Here is a 20,135-nt window from a genome sequence, read left to right on the forward strand (position 1 = left end):
GTCAAAGGTGCATTATCAAAATCTCCTCTCGCGCGCTGGCTATTTGTGAGCCGGTTTGCCTGCACAGAAAGTGGGTCGCCACAGTACTATACAGTTTTGCTTAATGAAAATTATTTAATTCAATACACTAATATAATTTTTAAAAATAATTAAATTAAATTAAAAGAAATAACCTTTCCTTGTATTTTTTCCATGTAGTTTCATAATCCCATTCAAATGAAAAAAGTATTGCTTCTGCTTCAGAATCCATGAAATGGGATCCAGGGAAACCCGGTGGATGAGAATGTTAAAATACTGTAGATGATATTAACTACACTTGGTAGATCTGAAACTTCTCCAGTTGACTGAGTTTGTGCAAAGTCCCTGATTTGTTAGTTTTTAAACAAGCAAATGTCAAATCAGAGCTTCCGCTATTTACCAACAGAATCTGACAAACAATTTCCCTGAAGCTTAATACTTAAACAATAACAACACTGTAGATGTTATCTGATAAATGCTCTTGGATTTATTCCTCACATTTAAATTCTAATTTGTTTGAAAAATAAGCCAAAGTTTAATTTTTTTTATACTTCTGTACTAGCTTTTACTGATCTGAGCAGGAGAACGGGCCAATGAAGAATAAGACACACAGTAAATAGAGAAAGGAAAACTGGCCAGAAAAAGCACAGGAATCAGCAGATTGAATGTCAAATAAACAAGAAGTTCCAGCAGTAGTTGTACAAGAACAATTGAGACATCAAATAGGTATCTTTTGTGATGGAAATGACATGACACACAACATCCTGAGGCTAATCCTTGATGATTTAAAGATAATTTTTAAGCTTATAATGTATCAGAAGGGGTAGTATGAGCCAGAGGTATGATTTGTCCAATTAAGTAATTTACAATAACATTATTACACAATTAATTCAATTTACCTTGATGTTTAACTTCATGTCAGGTTCACTGCTGTTTTCAATGTTTTTCACCAAGATATTTTCTAGCTTTAAATCCCGATGGACAATATCTGTAGAAAGACCACACAATATTCAACATATATTGAAAATATACAATTCAAGAGAGATGGTAAAATTAACAAATCACAACTTCCGTCAGCATATTCCAATCTAGATAGGTATATTAATAAGTACCAGAAACATTGCTCATGGAAAGACTCCCATTTCTGAAACAAGTTTTCCATTTCAGCAGTATTCTAAAGTGGCATCTGATTAACCAAACAGATTAGGTTGTAGTAATAAGACAGTCTTTTCTCCCTTAAAGTCTTGAGTGATATATGAGTAGGCATCAACGAGCTTCTCATTCATAGCACTCTGCAAATTACAATGAAGTGGAGCAAAATGGGATAGGAATAAAAAGGAGAAGGATTGGCAACCAAGAAAAAAATGATTAAATTTGTTAAATTAAATTGATTAAATTTGCATTTGTGATACATTAATATCTTTAATGAGTGTGTAAAATGTTTTAATCCCAAACATTTCTCTTAAAATAAATTGTTCTTGTTAAGTAATTACTTGAATTGATTTGTCTGCATAAATTCAAGATTGTTCAATGTCATTTTCAGTACACAAGTGTAAAGGAGGACTAAATAATTGTTACTCTGGATACGATGCAGCCCAAAAAAATATACACAATAAATATAAATACATAGTGTGTTTATGTAACTATATATATATATATATATGTATGTGTGTGTGTGTGTGTGTGTGTGTGTGTGTGAGTGAGAGAGAGCGAGAGATAGAGTGATAAAGAGATAGAGAGATTGAGATTCTATGTTATTAAAGTGGCACCAAGCACAGGAGTGTCTATACATAAGGTGACTCTAATGGGAAATGATAAGGTAGTGGTGGTGGGAGGTGTGGAGGAGTGGTTTAGTGGGTGGTGTTGCTGATCAGCCTTGCTGTTCAGGGAAAGTAAAGTTTTTGTATTTGGTGGTCTTCACATGGACGTCACATAACCTCCTTCCTGATAGGAGTGGGATAAAACAGTCTTTGTGCATGATGGGTGGGATCTTTCATGATGTTGCTGACCTTTTTCTGGCATCTGTCAGTATATAGAGCACTGTGCAAAAGTCTTAAGCACATGTACCAAGTCTTTGCACAGTACTGTAGTAATTTTTATGTATTGCACTGTACTGCTGCAAAGAAAAATACTCATGATATATGAGAATGATATATCTGATACAAGTCTCTATTGTGGACTGACTGGGAATGGGGCTGGGAGAAGGGAATCGTGGTTGTGAAAACAGGAAGGGAGAAAGAAGCACCAGAGAGAAATTCTGTAATAAGACCATGACCATAAGATACAGGAGAAAAATTAGGCCATTTGGACCATCACATCTGCTCTGCCATTTGCTGATGCAATTTTCCTCTCAGTCCCTATCTCCTGCCTTCTCCCTGTATTCCTTCATTCCACTGACCAATCCAGAATCTAACAAACTCTGCCTTAAATATACATAAAGGCTTGACCTCCACAGCTGCACATGGCAAAGAATTATACAGATTCGCCACTCTCTGGCTAAAGACATTCTTGCTCATCTCCATTCTAAAAGGACACCCCTTTATTACGAGGCTGTGTCCTCTGTTCTTAAGACTCTCCCACCATAGGAAACAACCTATCCACATCCACTCTTTCAAGGCCTTTCACCATCCAATAGGTTTCAATGAGGTCACCCCTCATTCTTCTGAATACTAGTGAATACAGGCCCACAGCCATCAAACACTCTTCATATGATAAGCCATTCAATCCTGGAATAATTTTGATGAACCTCCTTTAAACCCTCTCCTATTTCAGCACATCCTTTTTAGGATAAGGAGCCCAAACCTGCTTACGATACACCAGAGCTTTATAAAGTTTCAACATATAACCATATAACAATTACAGCACAGAAACAGGCCATCTCGGCCCTTCTAGTCCATGCCGATGCTTACAGTCACCTAGTCCCACTGGCCCACACTCAGTCCATAATCCTCCATTCCTTTCATGTCCATATACCTATCCAATTTTACTTTAAGTGACAATACCGAACCTGCCTCTACCACTTCTACTTGAAGCTCGTTCCACACAGCTACCACTCTCTGAGTAAAGAAATTCCTCCTCGTGTTACCCTTAAACTTTTGCGCCCTAACTCCTAAATCCTGTCCTCTTGTTTGAATCTCCCCTAATCTCAATGGAAAAAGCCTATCCACGACAACTCGATCTATCCCCCTCATAATTTTAAATACCTCTATCAAGTCCCCCCTCAACCTTCTACGCTCCAAAGAATAAAGACCTAACTTGTTCAGCCTTTCCCTGTAACTTAGGTGCTGAAACTCAGGTAACATTCTAGTAAATCTTCTCTGTACTCTATTTTGTTGATATCTTTCCTATAATTCGGTGACAAGAACTATACACAATACTCCAAATTCGGCCTTACCAATGCCTTGTACAATTTTAACATTACATCCCAACTCCTAAACTCAATGCTCTGATTTATAAAGGCCAGCATACCAAAAGCTTTCTTCACCACCCTATCCACATGAGATTCCGCCTTCAGGGAACTATGCACCATTATTCCTAGATCACTCTATTCTACTGAATTCTTCAATGCCCTACCATTTACGATGTATGTAAATTACATCCTTGCTTTGATATTCTAGTCCTCTTGAAACGAATGCTATAATCAATTGTACTAATAAATAAATCAATTATTTGGAATCAAATAACCTTGCCTGGTGTCTCAGGCCTGGGTGTGTCTACATCCACGCCAGTCCCTATGGCATTCCTTCTCTGTCCACGTCCCACAACTCTCCTGCAGCGTTCCACTCTCGCCATTTCCACCAGATTTATAAACTCACTCTCCATTCCACGTTGACAAACATAATGCTGTCCAAAAGTCCAGAGCACCCTAGCTATGTATATGTACGCAAAACATGTGCACAATACTCTATATCCTTGATGGTGGATGAGCTGACGCTGGTGATGCAGTTTTGACTACCTGTTGTAGAGCCTTCCTGTCCACCGCAGTGCAGTTTCTCTACCATGCAGAGATGCAGCATGTTCAGATGTTCTCTACTGCACATCTGTAGAAGGATGTGAATATAGATCTGTATAATCCAGCTCTCTACAACCTCATCAGAAAACAGAGGTATTGGTGAGCTTTCCTGATTGTGCAGGATTTGTTCTATGACCATGAAACGTTGTGCAAGGTGTGCTTTACCTATTGAGACTCTATTACTTCAGAAATTTATAAGGGTGTTTTTGTCTGGACTACAAGGTTATTTATTTACTTTCTCTGATAAAATCTTACCATTTTTATGTAAGTAAGCAATTGCACTTGCTAGGCTACGGATCACATGTCTTGTCTCATTTTCATTTAAGCGCTTTTTTCTATGAAGTATTGCACTTAGTTCTCCACCCTCACAGACTTCCGTCACCAGGTACATTCGCTGCAAACAAATAATAGCGTTACCTATTAAGGAGGCCATGGAATCCAACAGCAAAATACTTCAGATGCAAAAAACATTAAAAATATTCAGCAAGTTACAATAGCCTTTCTATTCGAAGATGGTGCCAGACCTTCTTAATATTTTGTTTTTATTGTGGTTATCATGAACCTTGCGGCAATTCAAAGTCAATTTTATTGTCATATGAATAATTACATGTACGCATAGGTGTAGTGAAAAACTTATTTGCAGCACCTCCATGGACACACAGCATCATACAAGCACATTCACCAGAGAAACATAAATTAACCACAAATTGTGCAAGTAATAACACGATTAGAACAAAACAAAAAAAATCAAAGTGCTGCTAAACTCTAGTATTTAGAGTTGCGCCTGTTAGTTCAAGAACCATACAATTCAATAGATGTTTAAGAGAAATGGATGATGTTCTTGAACCTGATTATGCAGGACTTCAGGCTTCTGGATCTCCTGCCAAGCTGTAGCTACGATAAGGTGGGATGAACCAGAAGGTGAGGATCTTTCATAATGATGTTATCTTCCACTGAGGAGAAGGGATGCATTGGGCCAAATCCACCACTCCTTACAGGAGGGAATTCCCACCTTTGTTATTCTGTGGACCCCTACTATTAACCAACAGGTGGACCCCAGGTTGGGAACCCCTGCTCTGTAACTTCTTGCATTCCTGTACATAATGAATTGACATATCAAACCATGATCACTTTCAAATAGTGTGATTACTTTTATTCAAGGTGATGCAATGCTGAAACCCTCTAAACCCCACCCAATTCCCAACCACCTGATGTAAACTTTTACTGAACACTTTTAAAACATTCAAGTATGCTGCCAGTGTATGCATATGAATATAACAGTGACAGACCTGCTCTTCTGTTTATCCCTGTGTCACTTATTGGGTAGTCTACTACTAGGGACAATCTCGAAATAGAATTGGCTATTTCATTATTAATATATAAAAAGATATTTCTAATTGCAGATTTATAGTCACTATCAATCCTGTCACCATTTTTGAAAATGCCATTTCAGTTGGAAAGACAGTAATGTTATGTGTATAGCATTTTTTTTTAAGCTTTTCCTCTATCACTGGATGCATAAAAACTCTTGCTTTCTGTTTTGCCCCAAGTATAGGAAACAAGCTTTATGTACCTAATGAAAGCAATCCATTGGTTAAACAAGTGATCTAAAATACATGTTGTTATATCCTGACAAACAAATTATATGTTTATGCTCGAATCATTCTGCTGAGCCACAGATCTATATAATATATAAATTCATAAATGTTTCATTAACACTGTCTAATCCATTAAGGTGTTAAGGTACACATACAGCCTCGTCCATGTTAGTCTGGTTCAGCTTCAATCTATTGGAAAGACTGCATTGTCTAACACAATTTACCACTTTAGGCAACAAAGGCTATACTTCACACCAGCTTTTGTTCAGTAAAGTGGCAGAAAGAATCATCCATCAGAAATAAAATCACTGAAATCAATTAAAACAAAAAATAGAAAGTTTCTGTGAAATTCTGAACATTTTGCTGTTCCAGATTACCACCAAGCTGGTGGAGTTAAAAATATTAGCCTGGGTGGATGTCAATGCAACATTGTTTTGTTATGAAAAATTACAAGTGCTTTCTAAACTACTTTTATTTGAGAAGGGACTGAAAACAAAAGAAAATTCTTGGGTGATAATTGTTTATTTCCTTATCAATGATGCCAGTAATCATTTTAATATACATATCAAAAACCTATACAGAGAAGGAAAGATAGTGGTTTGAGAGGAACTAACTGAAAAAAAGAAAAAAGGAAAACAACTGTGAAATATGATTTCAGAGAAGGGAAATGGAAAGATGGAGAAGAGGGAGAAAACCACAATGTGAACAAAACAGAACCCCAAGAAAGGAAATATCAGTCTATCCCATCCAAGGAGTGTGAAAATCAGTAAGAACTGAGTGAAAGAAGACAACGCAGACCACGGATCAAAGGAAGAATGTATTTAAAACTTTTAATGTTTTCATTTTGTTAAAGTTCCCAAAATCTCATTACATCTTACTTTGGGTGTTTCAAACACCTCTTCCAAATGAATTATATGTTCATGGTTCACTTGCTTTAAAATGCTGACTTCTCGTTCCAGTAGCTTCACTGCTGAACTTCCAGCCTGGATTGGAAATAGAAAGAATACTGCAAAGGCATGTAAATGAATAAAGGCCTTTCTATTAATTTAAAGCTTTCAATTTCCTTTTGATTTTATCCCTTTCTCAATATTTATTTGATATGATTTTTAAAAACCATAGCACAACTCCATTTTTCCTCTTTCAAAACTAATTGTCATCTTAATAATTTCCATTTATTTTTTAAATTCAACAATGCACTTTCTCTTTAAGACTATCATCCTTTATATATTTAAATCAGATATAATTTAAATGAAGCAAAAAATTATCAAGGAAAATTTACCTTTTCCCGGTTCACCTTCTTGATTGCCCATTTTTTGCCACTCCTATTATGCGTCGCCTCAATCACCACACCATAGCTTCCTTGTCCTAACCTTTGACCAAAACTGTATATTTGCTTAAAAAAATGAAAGTACACTCCAAAAGGTCAAAGAAATTACAAAATGAAACAACTCGCTGATATAGGAGCTAATGTTTAAACTCAAATCACAACTACGAACACAAGTACACAGAGACCAAAATCTCATATAACTAATGTACTGTATACAAGAAAAATTAACAGTTTAAAGTAACCTAGTTCATGAATTTGTGACTACATCAATGTCAATAGTAGTGAACTAAAGTATTTTTATTAAATCTATGGTTACTTTTTATATTCAAGGCTAGATGGCACTACATGAATAGGAAGGGGTATGGTCCAAGTGCAGCTCGATGGGACAAGGTATATGAACAGTTCAGCCCAGTCTAGATGGACCAAAGGGCCTGTTTCTATAACTCTATGTCAGTTCTGCAGGACACTGAAAGCGTACCTCATAGAACTAATTAGTTTATACATAGTTGTACTGGCAAGGATTGGGAGACAATTAAGCATTAACTTCTAAGAATCTGGTGAAGCTGGAGGAAAGAAATCTTCCATGAACCTTTTCAGGCTTTTGAAAATGTCAGTGTTTTATTATTAAAAATATACATGTAGTGTCATTATCCAATGAAGGAAACATGTACTGCACATTCTTTAAATACAGAAGAAAAAAATACTGGAGGAACTTAGCAGGACAAGAAGCATCTGTAGAGGGAATCTGCAGTCTCTTGTGCCTTTATTACTTATTCACTATCTAAGCTCTGATTGTCCAGCATATCGGGACCTGCTGGGACTTTTTTTTGGACCTTGTACAGTTATATATTGAAACTTGAGATTTAGATCTGTGACATAACTGCATGACTTCAGGATTTCTGAGCAACTATGCATCTTCCTGGATACCACAAAGTTGCTGTTATTAAATCAGGACTTAGTGTATGTTGTATTTGCTTCTATCTCCAATAGAATAAAGGAAGATAACTTGAACTCAACAGATATTTGTTAAACAGTCCCACTGCAAAATATCCTGAAAAGATTACACAAAAGTCACAAAAGACCTAAAAGGATTTTTAAACAGCATGCCAAGGTATTGTTACAGACTAGAAATTACTTTGGCATTTTGCATGTGAATTGTAACATCATGTTACATCTCTGTCTAAATGCAAAATTTATAGTAATTTATAATAAGTATTATGTACAACACAATAGTCAATATAACATAGAAATACAGTTGTAAGTTAAGCAGCCTGATTGCCTGGTGGAAGAAACTATTCTGGAGACCGTTGGTCCTGGCTTTTATGCTGCAGTACTGTACCCGGATAGTAGCAACTAGAACAGTTTGGGGTTGGGGTGACTCGGGTCCCCAATGATCCTTCAGGTCCTTTTTACACACCTGTCTTTGTAAATGTCCTGAATAGTGGGAAGTTCTCATCTACAGATGTGCTGGTCTGTCCGCACCACTCTGCAGAGTCCTGTGATTCAGGGAAATACTGTTCCCATACCAGGCAGTGACGCAGCCAGTCAGGATGCTCTTAATTGCACCCCTGTAGAAAGATTGGGGGCCCATTTCTAACTTTTTGAACTATCTGAGGTAAAAGAGGCACTGTAGTGCCTTTTTCACCACACAGCCAGTATGTACAGACCACGTGAAATCCTCAGTGATATTTATGACAAGGAACTTAAAGCTGTTCACCCTCTCAACCCCAGGTCAATTGATGATAATAGGGGATAGCCTGTCTCCATTCCTCCTGTAGTCCACAACCAGCTCCCTTTGTTTTTGCAACATTGAGGGAGAGGTTGTTTTCTTGACACCACTGTGTTAGGGTGATGACTTCTTCTCTGCAGGTTGCCTCATTATTATTTGAGATTAGGCCAGTGTAGTGTTGCCAGCAAATTTAATTAGCAGATTGTAGCTGTGGGTGGCGGCACAGTCATGAGTATACAGAGAGTAAAAGAGGGGGCTTAGTACACAGCCTTGAGGGGCACCTGTGTTGAGAGTCAGAGGGGCAAAGGTGAGAGAGCCCATTCTTACCACCTGCCGGTGACCTGACAGGAAGTTCAGGATCCAGCTATATAAGGCAGGCTGTAGGCCCAGGTCTTTGACCTTCTTGTCGAGCCTGGAGGGAATTATGGTGTTGAATGCTGAAATGTAGTCCAAGCACAGCATTCTCACATATGCACCCCTCTTCTCCAGATGTGTAAGGACAGTGTGTAGAGCTGTGGGTATGGTGTCATCTGTCGATCAGTTGTGTCGATAGGCGAATTCTAGGGGATTCAGTTTGGGTGGTAGCAGGCTGCAGTTGTAGTCCTTGACCAGCCTCTCAAAGCATTTGCTTATTATTTGAATAGCAATTTATATCCTTTTCTCTACAGCTAAATAATATTTGCAGAGTTAATTCATAATTGTGCTTGTTCCTTGTTAATCTACATGATGTGCAGCTAACTTGATGATATCACAGCTGAATGCCAAAGATTTTATTGAAATGATGCCTGTCAGTAACAGTTATTTAGAAAGGAGTTAGTTCTCATCAGAGTTTACTGAATCTTTTAGTCTGAATTTCAAAAATCACCTGAAAATACCATCACTTGAAACTTCCTTGCTAATATTTTTGTAGGAGCCACCTACTTACTTTCTGCCTCTCTGCATTATATTTTGTGTTGTGCTTTTATCATAGGTCATTTCTCAGATGGGTTGGGGCATGGCAGAAGCAAAGAGTATAGTTACATATTCATGATTTGTTTCAGGTTAGTTCAATCTAGGTAGAGCCGGGGGTAAGTCACAGAGTGATATACTCTTGTTGATTGCTCATTACAATTAAGAACAGTTATTTTTCTATTATGTTAAAATCACCAATGTAACTGCTTAGACTGCTTTACTTTGTTATATCACTAGTTTTAATTTCATTAGATTGTTTTTACTGCTACAAGGTTGTTCTTCATTACTGTTTACTTAATAAGGGATTGAATATACTCTCTGGAACACTGTTATTTTGGAACATGTCATACAGAGTCAACCCTGTGCTTAGTCTCTGAAAGGTGTGGTTTGTTTTCAAGTAACCACTACATTTTGTCAACAAACAAAATTTATACCAAACAACACCAGCCTATGGCTGAGGATTGCCTCGGACCTGTTGGGGAGATTGGAATCGCAATAGTAAGGAGCCAGAGCAGCTTGCAGCAAGTAACAACCTCTTGTTGATATATTGCTGTGTTTATGATTTGAAAACACTTTGGAATGGTCAGCACTGCCTGTCCACTGGGGACAGTTGCTCAATCATCTGTTCTTTGCCTGAGGGTTCATCACTTTGTTTTATGAAGTGCTGAAATATTCCAGTTCCCAACATTTGAACGCTGTTAGTTGGTCTGGTTTAAGTGCTGTAGATGCACAGCTAGACTGTTAACTATATTTATTGAATCAGAAATTTGCTGCTGCTGCAGACAAAGAATTAATTGCAAGTGAAGCAAAGTTTGGAACTGCTGTCAGTGACCCTCATATCAGAACTAAAAGACAAATTAAACTTACTTTGAAACCTTTATTGAGTAGAACCGAGTCTTCAAAAGGAATATAAGAAAAATATGAACAAAACTAGAGGTTTAATACCACCAATTAAAGATCCTTTGGGAAATACAGAAAATGCCTTACAAGTGTAATCATATCTTAAGAACTTGACTAGCCTCCGTGAAGCTGTTGCTAAGCAACATAACACGCTGTTGTCTATAATTCCTGAGGTCAAGCAAGATAAGCACCTGAAAGTTTTGTACATATTGAATGCCTTCGTAGGACAGTCATAGGGGATATTAAACAATGGCTGAACTAAACTTGAAATGTTGAAGGTCAGGTTGTTGAAACAAGTTGAAATGTTTCTCAAATTCCATGGCACATTCTGACTACACATATAACAGAGGATCCACAGGATGATGTAAACCCAAGCAACAGTTGATCAAATGGAAGTGCTCCAAGTTCTGCTGCAAGCACAACATCTTCTGTATCTAATACGTCCTCAAAATGGAGGCTGATTTAGCTGCATTAATCACACGACAACAATTAGGACAAACAAGCACTCAGAGGAAGAGGAGCAGATGGAAGAGCAGCCATGGAGAAGGAAGGAACAGCTTAAGTGACAGGAAGAAATTGCCACAAAGATGTCTGGTCATAATGTAGTAAAGCTAATCTTAAATGATCCTAGGTAACACCTGATGAGTAACAGAGATGAGAATTTCCCATAGTTTCTTCAGCTTTTCTAAACAAATTGATTAGTCTGAACATCCTTTATGGAATTACATTACTTCACTGAATTTGTGAATAGGTGTGCATTTTCACTTATATCGCTGTGTTTGATATTTTTTAAGCACAGAGAAGTAATTGCAGAGTCTGCCTGATATTCTATCTGATGTGAAGGATGCTATAATAGTTAAAATCATTGGGGAACTGATTTCCTACTGCATAATAAATAAACTTTAATATCTTTTTATTTTATGCCTTTAAGAAAGAATTTGTGTTATGGATTGTCTAATTAGTGTAAACAACAGAAGTGGCAACAAGGGGGTTTTGCACTCCATTAAAAAAATCCAAAGCATTTTTTTTATATGGGCATGAAATTGTCTATCATTCAGTGCTCACTTTGGCTATGCTTAACATTCAGAAGTTAAAGATGGAAATCTGAACTATTAAGTTTTAATTTGAGTTGATAAACCACACATTTGCAAGGAAAACTCTCAATTTCTAATTATATCCTAAACTGTCATTAATTTTAGAAGCTTCATATTAAGATTCTGGACAGAATCATGCTGGTTGTGGTTGGTATTTCCAAAGGTAACACCTGGTATCCAGCTGCATCTAGGTAAGCTCAGGTACTGCTGATTGACAAATACTGGCACATCTGTCACTCCACAATATGAAAGTGTTGGCTTGAAACTTTGTCTGCTGGCCTGGAATAGATCAGCAGATCGAGCAGCTTGTTACACACTGTTCAGGATGCCAAGCCATGCAGAAGATGCCAAGAGCAGCACCTCTCCATCTCTGGGAATGGCCTGAATTGCCCTTGCAGAGGATTCATGTGGATTTTACCAGACCACTCATGAGCACAAATTTCTTGGTAGTAGTCCATACAGCTACAAAGTGCTCAGAAGGATTGCCAATAGCCTCTACTACAGGCTCATACACTGTTAATGAGTTAAAAAGACACTTCAAAGACTGCTGTAACAGAATATTTAATCAGTGACAATGGACCACAGTTTGTAGCGGAAAAGCTTCAGTCATTCCTGAAAATGAATAGAATAAGGCACATTACATCAGCATTGCACCATCCAGCTATAAATGGCTTGGCAGAAAGGTTATTCCAAAGTCTACAGAACTCTCTACAATCAATGTCAGCAGAACACACTACACTAACACTGAATCAGAAGCTCACCATTTTCCTCCTTGCATATTGCAATGCAGCCCACTCCACATCCAACAACTCACCAGCTATGCTGTTCCTGGGTTGACACTTGTGCTCATGCTTGGATCTCAAACCCAACTTCAGGAGGAATATGCAGGATAGACTGCTGAGTCAAACTGAGGGCTCCTCAAACAAGGAAGTTTGATGTTACACTCCTGGACGAGCAGTCCTGCTGATGGGCTACAAAGATGATCAAAAGTGCGTACTTGGAAAGATTAAGGACCAAACTGGACTACTCTACTACACAGTGGAGATTACATCTGATGTCGTCTTGATCAGCTGAAGACAGCAGAGTCAATTGTTAGAGAAGAAAGGTGTCCAGAGCTGTCAGAACCACTTCCTGCAGTCCTAGAGTCAACTCCTAAAACCACCACACAAGAGGCCCCAGAATGTGAAGATATTTCACAGCCAGACATCTCACCTGCCAAGCAGGGTGGCCCCCCCTTGTCCAGAGTAAAATCATAAGATGTAGGAGCAGAAGTAGGCCATTTGGCCCATTCAAAGCAATTAAATCTTAGCAATATGCACACATCCTGGAGGAACTCAGCAGGCCAGACAGCATCAAATGGAAAAAGTACAGTTGACAATCAGGCCGAAACACTTTGGCAGGACTGGCCCTTCAACTGACACAAGAAGGAAAAACATAGAGGTCCTGAAAAGAGAATTCAGAGAGCTAGGCAGAAAGCTGAGAAGCAGGACTTACAGGGTAATAATTTCTGGATTGTTACCTATGCCACAAACCAGTGAGGGTAGAAACAGGATGATTTAGCAGATAAATGCGTGGCTGAGAAACTGGTGCAGAGGGTAGGGGTTCAGGTTCTTGGATCACTAGGATCACTTCTGGAAGAGGTTATGACCTGTACAAAAAGGATGGGTTGCTCCTGAACCTAAGAGGACCAATATTCTCATGGGCAGGTTTGTAAGAGCTGTTGGGAGGATTTAAAACTAATTTGGAAGGAGGATGGGAACTGGAATGAAGGCACTCAGGATAGCACGGATGGATTAAAGCAAAAAATGGCATGCAGTCAGTCTGTCAAGAAGCAATGGCAGATGATAGGACAAAATTACAGCCAGCAGTCATGCATTAGGGATGCAGAATCAAAAAGGATAGCAAATATAGTAGTCAAAGTTTTATATCTCAATGCATGAAGTATAAGAAATAAGGTGGATGATCTTGTTGCAGTTTTATAGATTGTCGGATATAATATCGTGGCCAAAGGATGTTTGTAGTTGGCAGCTGAATGTCCAAGGTTACACATTGTATCGAAGGGATAGAAAGATAGGCAGAGGGGTTGGCATGGCTCTGCTGGTATAGAATGGCATCAAATCAGTAGAAACATGTGACATAGGATCGTAAGATGTTGAATCCTTGTGGGTTGAGTTAAAAAACTGCAAGGTAAAAGGACTCTGAAGGCAGTTATATATAGGCCTTCAAACAGTAGCTGGGATGTCAACTACAGATTACAACAGGAAATAGAAAAGGCATGTCAAATAGGTCATGATATGATAGTCATGGGAGATTTTAACATGCAGGTAGATTGAGAAAATCAGGTTGGTAATAGATCGCAAGAGAGTGAATTTGTTGAATGCCTATGAGGTAGCTTTTTAGAACAGTTTATCATTGAGCTTTCTAGGGGATCAGTTATATTGGATTGGGTGTTATATAATGAACCAGAGGCGACTAGGGAGCTTAAGGAAGCCTTAAGTGACAGTGATCACAATTTGATTGAGTTCACCTTGAAATTTAATAGGGAGAAAGTAAAGTCTGACGTAGCAGTATTTCAGTAGAATGGTGCAGGATAGATGTACTACAAAACACAAAGAAATATTCAAATGGTAAAATAGTACAACGGTAGATGACAAGGGAAGTCAAAGATAATGTAAAAGCAAAAAAGACCATAAAAAAAAGCAAAAATAAGCAGAAAGATCAAGGATTGGGAAACTTTTAAAACCTATGGAAGGCAAATTAAAAAATCATTAAGAGGGAAAAGATGAACTATCAAAGCAAGCTAGAGAACAATATCAAGATGGATAGAAAGAGCATTTTCAAGCATACAAAAAATGAAAGAGATGAGAGTGGGTATAGGACCACTAGAAAATGAGGCTGGAGAAATAATAATGAGGGAGAAGAAGACGGCAGATAAACTAAATGAGTATTTTGCATTAGTCTTTACTGTGGAAGACACTAGCAGTGTGCCAGGTGTTACAAGGTGTGAGGGAAGAGAAGTGGGTGCAGTTACTATTACAAGGGAGAAGGTACTCAAAAAGCTGAAAGCCCCAAAAGTGCGTAAGTTACCCAGACCAGATGAACTGCGCCCTAAGGTTCTGAAGGAGGTAGCGAGAGAGATGGTGGGGCATTAGTAATGATCTTTCAAGAATTGAAGAACTCTGACATGGTTCCAGAGGACTGCAAAATTGAAAATGTCACTCCACTCTTTAAGAATAGAGGAAGGCAGTAGAAAGAAAATTAGAGACCAGTTAGCCTGACCTCAGTGATTTGGAAGATGTTGGAGTCAATTGTTAAGGATGAGATTGTGGAATACTTCATGACACAGGCCAAGATAGGACAAAGTCAGCATGGTTTCCTTAAGAGAAAATCTTGCCTGACAAACTTGTTGGAATCATTTGAGAAGATTACAAGCAGGATAGATCAAGGGGATGTAAGAGATGTTGTATATTTGGATTTTCAGAAGGCCTTTGAGAAGGTGCCACACATGAGGCAGCTTACTACGTTAAGAACCCATGGTATTTCAGGAAAGTTACTAGCATGGTTGGAGCATTAGCTGATTAGTAGGAGAAAGCAAGTGGGAATTAAACGATCCTTTTCTGGTTGGTTGCCAGTGATTAGCGGTGTTCCACAGGGGTTGGTATTGGGACCACTTCTTCTTATACTGTATATCAATGACTTAGGTGATGGAACAGATGGTTTTGTTGCCAAATTTGTAGATGATATGAAGATTGGTGAAGGAGCAGGTAGAAAACAGGAAGGCTGCAGAAGGACTTAGACAAATTAGGAGAATGGGCAAGAAAGTGGCAAATGCAATACAATGTTGGAAAATGCATAGTCATGCACTTTGGTAGAAGAAATAAATCTGCAGACCTTTTTCTAAATGGTGAGAAAATCCAAAAATCTGAAATGCAACGGAACTTGGGAGTCCTTGTGTAGAACACCCTAAAAGTCAACTTGCAGATTGGGTTGGTAGTGAGGAAGATAAATGTAATGTTAGCATTCATTTCAATCTAGAATACAAGAGGACGGACATGCTGTTGAGGCTTTCTAAGGCACCGGTGGGGCCTCACCTTGAGTACTGTGAACAGTTTAGGGCAACCTTCTCTAAGAAAAGATGTGCTGGCATTGGAAAGGGTTCAGAGGAGTTCACAGGGGATGAATGTGGAACGAGCTTCCAATAGAAGTAGTAGAGGCAGGTTTGGTATTGTCATTTAAAGTAAAATTGGATAGGTATATGGACAGAAAAGGAATGGAGGTTTATGGGCTGAGTTTGGGCCAGTGGGACTAGGTGAACGGAAGCGTTCGGCACGGACTAGAAGGGCCGAGATGGCCTGTTTCCGTGCTGTAATTGTTATATGGTTATATGATTTGGGGAATGAAAGGGTTATCACATGAGGAACATTTGATGGTTCTGGGCCTGTACTCGCTGGAATGTAGAAGGATGACGGGGGGAATTTCATTGAAACCTTTCAAATGTTGAAAGGCACCAACTTCGCGTAGCTTTGAAATTTTCGCTGACTTCACGGTGTTTTTCGGCCTATTTCAATGCTTGAACTCGAATCATTTCTCTGGTAACAATGTATCCAGACGATCGCTGGTGATTTACCCACTCTAAAACTTTTTCTTCCAGTTCTGGCCGCTGGCATGTTTCCCCACAGTTTGCACATTTCATCTATGGTATTTCCCTCAGCGTATCCTCTGCCTTTCTTCACTCTCTTACTTGTTTCTCGTTTACATTAAACTTCTTAGCAGCTGCAAAATTATTCGTTCCTTTAGCAAAATCAACAACCTTCAGCTTGAAGTCAGCATCATATTGCATTTGTTTTAATCTTCTGTACATGGTGGTTGCAAACTCAATACTGAGTACACATACTGATCCCACCACCCCGTGTTATGTTTGAACCAGATTACGATGGACACTAAATGGTTTCACAGGGGTTACATTTCAGAGGATTCTTTACCATTGGGAACCTAATCCAAAACTTCCCTCCCTAATTTATTTATTAAGAATTCACTTAGAACACTCTACAATGTGTAGGCCTGTTTCCTTAGCAGGCACTGGTTCACAAAATTTCCAGGTTCCGGACCCGACAAAGCTGAGTACCAGCATATGAGATCTTGTGATCTTTTCTGGTTAAATCAAAAACCTCTACAAAAGGGGTAGGCTTATACAAAGGTAACATGAAAAAGTCACTTTTTTAACCTTGAAAATGGGGGTCAGCTTAAACACCGGGTCGGCTTATACACCAGAATTTACAGTAATTATATTTCAGCAGATGAATCCTCCAAGCACAAGAAAGGTTCATCATATGGGCAAGAATGAGGTTTTAGCCAGAGAAATCCAGGTCTCTGGTGTTAACTGAAAGGCAGATTCAGAGACATTTCATTTCTCCTTGGATGGTATTGCTATCCCATCCATCTCTGAGAAACCAGTCACAAGCCTGGGGAAGATCTTTCACTGCAAGAAGTTAGAAGTCTGGATCATCAGTGTGGACAAGTCAGGCCTACGCAGCAAGTTAACGGCCTGGATCTACCAGCATGGCATCCTTCCCCAAATCCTTTGGTTCATGCTAGCATAAGAGTTACCCATGTCAACAGATGAGGCTTTTAAAAGAAAAATCAATAGCTACTTTTGAAGATGGTCAAGCCTCCCACATAACCTGAGCAGCATTGCTCTGTATGAGAAGAGAAACTGTTGCTTCTCTTCAGCAGCCTGAAAGAAATGTTCATGGCTTCCCATACAAGAGAATTGCTGCTATAAAGAGATTCCAGCAACTCCAAAATCTCATCAGCAGACATTGAGGTCTGGACAGACAGGAACTGGAAGGCCAAGGATGCAGTGGAGATGGCTGAGTCACACTTGAACACAGGGATCCGGTAGGGACAATGACATCTGCTCAGGCAAGCCTGGGCAACTTCCATTCAACCCACTTCAACAGAGCTCAGCACAGGGATAGAGGCAAACACATCCAGGAAGAGATGTGAGTAGCTGTTGAGGAATTGTGTACCAGCAGAATGGTAGGAAGGGTGGCATCTGGGATCATAGACAAGGAGGAAGGCTGCAGTAAAGTGGAAGATCTCCTGGTCCAACATCTGGTGGGCAGATCCCCAATGCATCATGATCCTGGCTGTCTACAATGCCCTCACTAGTCCAGTGAACCTTTATGCTTGGGTCAACAGTGAGACACCATCATGTCCTCTATGCCCTGACAGAGGGACCCTGGAACATACCCTCAGCAAATGCCTTGAAGCCCTGGGAGAAGGTGGCCGTGGCCAGGTGACGAAGGCAGTGGCAGAAAGCATCTCCTCAACCATTAAAAACAGTAGACACCTCCACCAATCCAGAAAGCCCATAGCCATAGCCATTTTTAAAGCTGGAAGCCAACCACAGTCAGCCCAGATTACCAGCAGGCTTCCTTACCACAGCATCTGACTGGCAACTGGAAGTTGACCTTGGCAAGCAGTTAAAGTTCTCTGACTTCATCTCATCATTATCCCCAAGGCCTGACATTGTCATTCTGTTAGCAAACCCAAAGCAGGTAGTCATAGTAGAACAGATAGTTCCTTGGGAAGACTGGATTGAGAAGGCATTTGAGCATAAGAAAGACAAATACCAGAACTGGTAGAACAGTAACAGAGACTGGGGTGGAGGGCACAATGCAAGCCTATAAGGGTGTAGAGGTTTTGCTGGCTGTTCACTATACAGAACCTACTCCTTCCTTGACATTACGGGGACTGCAAAGGAAAGAGCCATCAGGACCAATCACAGAAGTGACTGAGTGATCCTCCAAATGGCTATGGATTAAAAGGTGTGACTGTGGAACAATGCTGCTGGGACATAAACCAGGGCCTAATGTTGAAAGACCCAAAACACCCAATGACCCCATGTTATATCACTGATGATGTGTCCAAGCACATCCTAGGATGCATCTTAGCGTCAACTGTTTCCAAATGTCTAATCAACTGAGACACTAGGAGACATTTGGGAGCACAGTCAGTGATCAAGACGATCAGGAGTGGTTCGTCATATTCCACAACTTGACACAAAATTGCAGCTTACAGGGCACACGATGGGACAGCCATGGTAGCATGACCTAAATGACATGTTTATTCCTTTTTTTAAAAAATTCTCTCCTCAAAAATTGTGTTATTTCTGATCCTGTATTAATTGTTAATAACTGTCACATTTAGGAATTTCAATTTTCTAATCCAAGATTGTTACTGAAGAAATAATGGTAATGGTCAATCATTCAATTATTTTCTTAAATAAAACTTCAAAATGACAAAATATTTACCTGAAAATAAAAAGTACCTTGCAAGTAAAATGATAGAATTCACCCTGCAGTTTGAGAGGGACATGCTAGTGTCAAATCTATCAGTATTATAGTAGAGTAAAGGGAATTACAAAGACATGAGAGAGGAGCTGGCCAAAATTGATTGGAAGGGAACAACAGCAATGTTGACAACAGAACAGCAATGGTTGGAATTTCTGGAAGCAATTCTGAAGGTGCAGGATGGATACATCCCAAAAAAGAAGTATTTTAAAGGGAGGATGAGGAAATCAAAGACAGCATAAAAGCAAAAAAAAAATGGCATATAATAGAGCAAAAATTAGTGGGAAGTTATAGGATTGGGAAGCTTATAAACCAACAAAAAGCAAGTAAAAAAGCCTTTAAGAGAGAAATGGTGGAATATGAAGGTAACTTAGACAATAATATAAAAGAGAACACGAAGAGATTTTTCAGATATATAAAGAGAAAGAGAGGTGAGGTTGGATATTGTACTGCAGGAAAATAATGTAAATAATGTTGGAGAGGTAGTAATGGGGTACAAAGAAATAGCTGACAAACTTACTAAGGGTTTAACCAATCAGTCTTCACTGTGGAGTGTCAAGGTGCAGAGTGTCAGTGTAGTTGCTATTACTAAGGATTAATTGGGAAGTTGAAAGGTCTGAAGGTTGTTAACTCACTTTGACCAGGTGGACTACAGGTGTCCCCAGCTTTAGGGATGTTCGCTTTATGCCGCTTTGCTTTTACAAAAGACCTACATTAATCTGTTTTCACATTACAAAGAGGATTTTTGCTTTTACAAACATTTTTTCATATAAATTAATGGTTCATCGCTTTACGCCATTCCAGCTTAAGAAACGTTTCATGGGAACGCTCTACTTTCGTAAAATGGGGGGAGGGGAACACCTGTACACCCTAGGATTCTGAAAGAGATAGCTGAAGAGATTGTGGAGGTATTAGTAGTGAGCTTTCAAGAATCACTAGATTCTGGGTCAGCCTGTTAGAACCAGTTAGCCTGACTTAAGTGGTTGGGAAGACTTAAGTCCATTATTAAGGATGAGGTTTCAGGGTCTTGGGGGCACATAATAAAATAGGCCAAAGTCAGCATGGTTTCCTTAGGGAGAAATCATGCCTAGCAAATCTGCTGGAATTCTTCGAGGAAATGACAGGGAGGATAGACAAAGGAGAGTCAGTGG

The 20,135-nt window shown here is 39.2% G+C and overlaps 1 protein-coding gene across 35 annotated transcripts in view; it reads right to left on the reverse strand.

Moving 5' to 3' along the window:
- stk33 (serine/threonine kinase 33) overlaps positions 1 to 20,135 on the reverse strand; it is a 204,260-nt gene that overhangs the window by 109,254 nt on the left and 74,871 nt on the right. For 34 of the 35 annotated variants that reach the window (XM_059975837.1, XM_059975806.1, XM_059975816.1 and 31 more), the window contains 4 exons: positions 6,908 to 7,021; positions 6,507 to 6,611; positions 4,286 to 4,424; positions 918 to 1,006 (listed from right to left, as the gene is read on the reverse strand). In XM_059975837.1, the coding sequence (XP_059831820.1) occupies positions 918 to 1,006; positions 4,286 to 4,424; positions 6,507 to 6,611; positions 6,908 to 7,021 (447 nt within the window). The remainder of the gene's footprint in view (positions 1 to 917; positions 1,007 to 4,285; positions 4,425 to 6,506; positions 6,612 to 6,907; positions 7,022 to 20,135) is intronic. The other variant, XM_059975839.1, reaches the window with a different exon arrangement.

This window comes from Hypanus sabinus, chromosome 7, assembly GCF_030144855.1.
Source record: "Hypanus sabinus isolate sHypSab1 chromosome 7, sHypSab1.hap1, whole genome shotgun sequence".
Taxonomy (NCBI): Eukaryota; Metazoa; Chordata; class Chondrichthyes; order Myliobatiformes; family Dasyatidae; genus Hypanus; species Hypanus sabinus.